Raw genomic sequence first — 8,716 nt, 5'->3', positions numbered from 1 at the left:
TCATAGTAAAATTAAAAAGATAAAATTAAAGCAGTTGGCGATTATCATGACAAAATTTTAAACTAAACAATTATTTGGAAAGATATTACTTCAGGTACATGTATCCCAACTTAAAGACACAGATGAAGACGGTATCATACCATAATTTTTCAACACATTTTTTGGCCGTCATGTACTCAACTAAAAGTACTGAAGTTTAAATTAGGTATCAAAAATCCTTTCACCCTTTTTATCATCTGTTTCAACCCTTATTTTCCAAAACAGTAGAAAGCTCAAAATCACTCACAGTCGTCGTATAGTACTCAGATATCTTATTTTCAAAGTTCCTAAAGAACAATCAACTAATACTTTTAAATCCTTCGATAGTATTGCAAAAAAAATTCATGAGAATTTGCTCAAAATATATAGGTTTAAAAAGAGCCTGTTCGAGACATAATTCATTGAACTTTTTTTTCATCAATCTGCAACAAAAGTGGGCAACTGATCTTTGCCAAGCTATTAGGTTTTTTGTTGAGTTTCATCAATACAAAGAGCTCAGCACCTGTACATCCTGTAGTTCTGTTGTACAAAAAAATAATTGATTTTTCTACCAACCATGAATGTACATACCAGCACATTCTGCTGTTGTTACAACAATATATCTTCTTGTTCCCCAACCTCCATCTGGAGAAGAAAACCCTCTTGTATCAGCTGCAACAGCTTTCAACACCCCTCCTACATGGTACCTCAAACCCACTGCTGAAGGAAACTGTGATTTGAGTGTCTCCCTCTCCAAAACATCTTCTTTAAGTGGCAATAAGACCTCAGCATCATAACAAAGTTCACTATGTGAAACCTTTATATGACCTGACATCATATAAACCTAAAAACAGAAATATGGAAACCAATTATTGATCAGAGCCTGAATCGTTCACCTAAAATATCATGACTATTGCCACCAAATATTTGAAATTTGGGAACACAACTGGACTATTTTAACTCACTTGTGCATATAATACTGGTTTCCATTGGCATTGATTTTGAATATTTTTTCTAATACATGTATATCCCTATCCTCTCCTCTCTATTTATATTTCACAGGCACTTGGGTTCCCAGCCAGATATACAGGGAAGTAAGAATAGTCCATTTTTATAAAAATTAGCAACCACGGGCCTGTGTTACAATGTATCTGAGTGCCCAAGAAACCCATAATGGCATTTATAACAAGAAGTAATTGTAACAAGATGCTGTTACGAACTTACGAAGTCTCCCAAACAAAGCTCCCTTAATTTGCAATTCCTATGGTCACATATTCATTTGATTTGTTTTATTGTCCCATACAAGAACATATATATGGTCTAGGTACAAAGATCTTGATCGTTTACAATTTATCAAACATGAGGGGGCGGGGGTGACCCTCACAGACTTTACCTATATTTCATTTGAATTGCATTGTTATCCCATGCAAGAATATGGTTAAGGGGTGGGGATCTTGACCATTTACAATTTAACAAACATAAGGGGATGGGGGTGCTCCCCATAGACATCCCCTACATGTAATATTTCGTTTTATTTGTTTTATTGTCACATACAAGAATAAATGGTTTAGGGGTGGGGATCTCAACCATTTAAAATATGTTCAAACATGATGGGGTAGGGGTGACCCCGATGGCAATCTCCAATTTTTAATGTATTATCAATTGAATATTCAATTAATAAATTAAGATGAAAGTTGTAGTGCAAGATGACTGAATTCAGTCATGACTTTGGTATACAGATAACTGGGACAAATAGATTTTCATCAAAAATTAGTCACAATTTAACAGTTTGAATAAAACGTAAATTCTCATTTATTTTGTTTTTGAACATGCTAAATAAAATATTGTTGTACTGTTTTCTCTGGCTTCTTGCATATATGTTACTGCATGGTCCTATTTAAAAAAAAAATAGTATATCCAGCTTCAGATTACACAAATGGAAGCAAGTACCCATTGTGCCTTATATATTAAAAAAGGGACTGAAATCCTCAGACTAAAAAAATAGTATATGTACATTTGCAATCGTGTACTTCTCACAAAATAGCTGAAAATACTTAAAGACAACGATTTGCATCAACAGGAGTCAAATTCTTCTAAGATATGGGGAGAAACCTCAGTTATCTAAATTTTAAGGAGGTGTTATTAAGCAGATTCTTGCATACTCTCCCTATTTGACAAAATCAGAATATTGACAAGTTGAAACAGAATGTGTTATAAACAATTCACCAATTGAAAGTTACAGACAATGGTATACAATAAAATGTCCAGTATTAGACAGGCGTTAAAAATGACACTTTTCTGTCAAACAAAGAGCCATAAATCCTGTTCTTGGGCTTATGCATTTTAAGCAAAAGTATCCATACCGAGGTGCCATAAAGAGAGAAAATCAATGGATGGAGAACAAAACACCAACAAGATGGTGACACATTCAACATACAATTTGGAATATTTACTTGTATATTAAAGGACTAATTCCCCCCTCCCCTTCCCCATTTTCCTAATGTAAATATAAATTTAATCCATTCAAAATATAAAACAAGTGAAACTACAAGCTACTGCTCACTGATGATACCCCCGCCGCAAGTGGATAATATTAATAGTGTAAAAATATGCAAGTGTTCGGTAAACAGGAAGTTGTTGAGTGATGAATCTGAAAACACATCACACAGTATAGCTGACTTATATAAACCCTGAAACCAAATTTCAGAAATCATTGTATTGTAGTTCCTGAAAAAATGTGATGAAAATTTTCAACTTGGCTATCAAAGACATGTGTAAAATCATACAAGTATTCGGTAAACAGGAAGTTGTTGAGTGATGAATCTGAAAACACATCAAACGGTATAGCTGTATTACATAAACCCTGAAACAGAATTTCAGAAATCATTGTATTGTAGTTCCTGAGTAAAAATGCAAAAATATTCATGGGACGGACTGATGGATGGACAGACAGAGTTAAAACAGTATACCCCCCCCCCCCTTTTTTAAAGCGGGGTATAATCCTAATCAGTGCTAACAAGTTGGAAACGACAAATTTTCAATCATATAAAGGGCAATTTCTCCTTGAAATAAAAGTGAATCTGGCTGAAATTCAAAATTGTCCTATGAGAGGCTATGAATAATATATAGCTCGTGTATAAATATGAACAAAATATGCTGACAAATAAAAGTTCTAGAGAGCTAACAATTCCTGAAGAAAAATATGTTTTGAAATATGCAAAGACATATAGTAATTATTAACCACAGTGGGGCGTTGAAAAAAAATCTACTTCGGGGATTCAGAGATGGGAACTAGAACACATTCCAATTTTTCCATAAACGGCCATTGTGGTGCATATTTCGGCACTTTTTTACATTGGTTATTAGATGTACCCCAACTGTTTCCAACAAGTGTTTCCATCTGATGAACCTGCTGTCAACTTCCAGTTCTGGTTTGCGGATTTTTTATAAACAAAGCGAGCACTTTGTGGCAAATAAACCAAGATTTCTATAGAAAATCCACAAAATTTCAAACATAGATTACTCACTTGCTTTTCTAAAATGTGCTTGTGTTTATCAAGGATTTATATAGTAGGACTACTATATAAATCCTTGTGTTTATTAATTGTTTACAAAAAAATATAAGCAACCTATAAATTCCCAAACATCTGGTGCTGAGCCAGTCAAGTGCACCCTAAAAGGTGCACTACTTAATTTGAGCTAAATTTTTATTTGTTTTAACCATTATTATAACTACAGTAATAAACTTGTTTTGAGGAAATTTCGAGCAATACTCCGATATCTATCAGTCATTAAATTGCCTTATTTGAGGGAACAAGATTAAAAAGAAAAGGCTGTGGATCCATGTTCTAGTCTAAATAATTATGACGTCTGGCAAGGCTATTTTGGTCGCAGGAAGGCGTCCAAGAAAAAAATCAAAATAGCCTTGCCAGACGTCATAATTATTTGGACTATGGATTTTCTATAAACTTTCCATATGTTTAGTATTGAATCAACACAAGGGTACATAATCCTAACAGTAACACTAACAGTATCAGCCTGCAATGCCGTACTCGCATGAACGCAAGATTTAGTTAGTGGGGCGACGCGTTTTTTTAATTCTTGGTCATGCATTCGTGTTGAGAAAGAAAGGGGGAATGCAAACAGTTATACAAAACGTTACCTTCTCATATATAGATATCAACAGCTAATCAAACCAGGGGAGTTCATAGAGAACGTGCCAACTTCAACATGCGAGTCAAGCAGGGGCTGCCCGACTATATCGACCAATCACAAACGTTGTTGCAAATTTGACCTTGTGACGTCAAACAATTTCCCATAATGCAATTATTGCATATAAATAAAAATTATTGCATATAAATAAAAAAACGACAATTATACCAATTGAATGAAAAATATTGCATTACAATGACAAGTTATACAAATTGAATAAAAAATATTGCATTTGAATGACAAATTATACCATTTGAATGAAAAATTATACCATTAAAATAAAAAATATTGCATATAAATGAAAAATTATACCATTTAAATGAAAAAATATACCATACAAATGAAAAATATTGCATATAAATGAAAAAATATTGCATATAAATGAAAAAATATTGCATATAAATGAAAAAATATACCATACAAATGAAAAAATATTGCATATAAATGAAAAAATATTGCATATAAATGAAAAAATATACCAATTAAATGAAAAATATTGCATTTGAATGAAAAATATCAAATTTTTGCAACCAATACCATGCCATAATCAAATGCCAAACTATATATATGTGTGAAAATTTACTTTCTGAACTTGAGAAACAACAAAAAAATATAAATGATCTTTTATTCTGTTTGAAATTAATTAGACATTCTGTATACAATATTATATATGCTTTACAATATGTCAAAATAAAATGATGAACGACCCGGACCCCCCTCCTATAAAAAATTGTCAATATTTGATGCATTTCGGAATTAAGCACAATAAACTTTAAGTAAATTCAATACAAGCATGCAATCAGAGCTTTATATATTTTGAACATATATTTTAATGGTACCTAATTGTCAGAACATAATTATGATTATAAGGGTATAGTAATTGTATCATAGGCTAACTGTCGCCTGGTGAGATTAATAGTTTAAGGTAAAACTTTATGATACCATATGCCCTAGGTGTTGATTGATCAGTGCTTCAGATATAGCACCCGTACCTTCTTGAATATATAGACAATCTGCTAAGTGAACCATTGTGAACATCACAGCATGAATCTGTCCATTTTTGCGTGAAGGTAACACTCAAAGTCAGGTGACATCAAACCGTTCCTTTTGTTTTTAAGATTAATTAACACAACGGTCAAAATATTCTGTTTTAATATGTCAGCGTAATCTTCAGCTTTACAAAATGTGACAAACTTTATATATAAACTAGTATTTGGTTTTGAAATATACTATATGTCTCTGTTTAAATGCAGCTTGGAAAATTAGATCACATATATTGTCATAATATTATTGTATACTCTGTAACTTCTGTTCTCTGCTGTCTTTTTTTTTTGTCATATATTATATATTTTCGTTTTCCATAGCATGTATATGCTTCTTGAAATAAAGTATTCATTAATCTGACTACAGTAATAACGATGCCGATCTACTGATAATGCCCCCAGTTCGTCAAATCTCGTATCTAATTAGTCGATAACGCAAAATCCCGATCAATCTTGCACATGCGCATTGTTTCCCTGAACTAGTGTATTAGTTTATTTAAAAGATTTGAACTTATTTGATCATTAAAGACGCTCTTTTCCAAGCTTCCATTTTAAACAACAACAAAAACATAATAAAATTAGTACAAAGCTAAAAGGTGAAGATTTCATTAATTATGAGTTAATAGTGCTAGTAATATCTGACGCATGTGTATTGTTATGTAAACATCCGGGAAATATGTCTGTAACAAGCGCATTCTTCTTTCCGATGAATAGCTAATTAAAAGTGGTTTATGTTTTATAAAAAATAACAACTATGTAAAAGTTTGGGACAAAAAGAGGTCTTACTGGGGATACTCTTTTGATTGTGAATACTAATAAGTGACAAGCTGTAGTGAAAGGCAAACAGGGTAATTTGGCTAAACAATTTTAACTTTCATGTTTGATAATCAAACGGGTCAAAGGGGTTTTAAAATTTTAAGTTGGAAATGGTCCCATCTCCAATTTATGGAGTTTGGTTTATATTAGTATATAGAGATAAAGTGAATTAAATAGCGTCGATTGGTTTTGACATATTGATATATTTATTTATTTTTTCAATTTCAAAGTATATGAACCATTTTGTCTTTAATTTTGTTAAAACTGAGATAAGTTCTAATTTGACTTTTAATTGAAATTCAATAGGTTTTCTTAAAATACACTCTTCGCTTCTGTGACAAAAGGGGATATTTCAATTTCAATATTGAAACTTCAATATGGATAAAGTTTTAATAGTATATAAGAAAAAATTCCAAATGTAAAAAAAAATCATTGGTGGAAAAAGTACAATTAGTGCAAACACGCGAAAGACGAACAAGCAAAAATTTACTTTAAAACTTAAATAACCGAAGAATGCACATTAACATAGTATGTCCTTATTATCTACAAAGTTTCATGAATTTCTTTTGTGTATTTTAAGAGGAGTTGCGATGACACACTATTACAATAGAATATTAAGACAAATAAGTTCAAAGGGGCGTACCTCCAAGAAACGAAATTGAATCATAATTTTCTGTCGATATTCACATCTACATAGTATGTCCTTATTATCTACAAAGTTTCATGACATTCTGTTGTGTGGTTTCAGAGAAGTTGCGATAACAAGAACATGCCTGACGGCAAGGCGGACGGAGAGACGTACGGATCAATAAAATGCATTGACTATGATAAATGCATCTCAAATACTTTAAATGTTTAAACTGTCTTCAGAGTTTGATAACTAGAGACTGGTTGATTGTTCATTGCGTAACGTCATACATATTTCGGACGACTAACTGGGTAGAAAATATTTCCAGAACAATTTCACGAAGTTCAAAATTCGACTTCAATAATTGACCTATCCATGAATTTTGAAGTAATTTGTTTCAAACATTTACACGAGGGGCAAGTTACCATTTTTGTATTTTGTAAAAACAATTATGCCATTTGTATCTATCCTTTAAACGTTCTGTCCATCAATCTATATTCTTTATACTCTAGAACCTCACCATTCTTTAAATGTTTGGTACTATGTTTCTCTATTCTTTATATAGTTATCAAAGTAATAGGATTATAATTCAGTACTCCAGACGCGCGTTTCGTCTACACAAGACTCATCAGTGACGCTCATATCAAACTATTTATAAAGCCAAACAAATAGAAAGCTGAAGAGCATTGAGGATCTTTATATGTTATAGATATAGATATATGTGGTATGAGTGCCAATGAGACAACTCTCCATCCAAGTCGCAATTTATAAAAGTAGACCATTATAGGTCAAGGTGCGGTTTTTAACACGGAGCCTAGGCTCACACCGAACAGCAAGTTATAAAGGACCATTAAAATTTCTTGTGAAAACCATTCTAACGGGAAAAACAACTGCTGTGCGGTGAGAGCCCGGGCTCCGTGTTGAATATCTTACTTTGAATTATAATGGTTTACTTGTACAGATGTTGACCTGGATTGAGAGTTTTCGAATTGACTTTCATACCACGTCTCCGTATATATATGTACAATGTATAAAAGTTATATGTTGTCACCATTAAATAAAGGCAACAGTAGTATAGCGCTATTCAAAAGTTTTGAATCCATTGAGAGAGAACAAGTCCGGGTTTCAAACTAAAACCGAGGGAAACTTATCAATTATTAGAGGAAAACAAGTACTCTGATTATAATTTTGATACAAATGAAAACAGCCACAATCTGATGTTTCGCTATAACAGCAAGGGTCGAGCAGTTTAATGGTAAAAAAAAGAAATGACTGAAGTTATATATGATCCAAACGTCTCATAATCTGAAAGAAAAAAAAATTGAAAGATTCCTATAGCTTTTAGACGTATATGTATAAAAAAAACATTTAGTATAAACAGAATGGAATGCTGAGTTACTGCCAATTAAATGATTATCCGCTAGAAACAACAGGACAACTGTGTTACCTTATTACGACCATCAAAAATAGACAAAACCCGTAAAGGTTAGGTTTTGAACTGACAAATTTAAAAAAAAAAAAAATTAGAAACACATTAGTCTGAATCATGATAAACAACTACAATCAATACTGTCCTTCAACAGGATATCTGTTGCATTCAGACGTAAGCACAGAGTTAAAAACTAACCATGTATCAGTTTTTTTTATCATAGCTAAAAATAATGCACACAATTTGACTGCTAAAGACTGATGGTTCTAAAAATTGAGTATAAAGTAAAATTACAAAAATACTGAACTCCGAGGAAAATTTAATCGGAAAGTACCTACTCGCATGGCAAAATCGAATGGGAAAACACATTAAACGAATGGACAACGACTGTTATATTCCTGGTAAAGGCATGTTCAAATGTTGGAAATGGTGGATTGAACCTGGTTTTATAGCGCTGAACCTCCCACTTGTTGACAGGTAATTTTTGCGATATATTTCTTTTGCCATTCTTTATATCAAGCATAATACTGTGTCTACTTTCCCCATTGGAAGTTTTAGACTGCATTTCCA

General features: G+C 32.4%; 1 protein-coding gene and 1 long non-coding RNA gene across 2 annotated transcripts in view; one reads left to right on the top strand and one right to left on the bottom strand.

The window, feature by feature from the left end:
• LOC134680818 (WSCD family member GA21586-like) overlaps window positions 1-8,716 on the top strand; it is a 60,065-nt gene that overhangs the window by 37,305 nt on the left and 14,044 nt on the right. The window contains exon 5 of the mRNA XM_063540056.1: window positions 6,838-8,623. Within this exon, the coding sequence (XP_063396126.1) occupies window positions 6,838-6,851 (14 nt within the window). The 3' untranslated portion in view covers window positions 6,852-8,623. The remainder of the gene's footprint in view (window positions 1-6,837; window positions 8,624-8,716) is intronic.
• On the bottom strand, window positions 5-4,759 carry LOC134680815 (uncharacterized). The gene is made up of 2 exons (XR_010100519.1): window positions 4,181-4,759; window positions 5-862 (listed from the first exon to the last, which is right to left on the bottom strand). It is a non-coding gene; the product is annotated as an uncharacterized LOC134680815 (long non-coding RNA).

The sequence above is a fragment of the Mytilus trossulus genome, chromosome 8, assembly GCF_036588685.1.
Source record: "Mytilus trossulus isolate FHL-02 chromosome 8, PNRI_Mtr1.1.1.hap1, whole genome shotgun sequence".
In the NCBI taxonomy this organism is placed as follows: domain Eukaryota; kingdom Metazoa; phylum Mollusca; class Bivalvia; order Mytilida; family Mytilidae; genus Mytilus; species Mytilus trossulus.
Note: the sequence above shows the minus strand (reverse complement) of the source record. Positions and strands in the feature narration are given on the sequence as shown.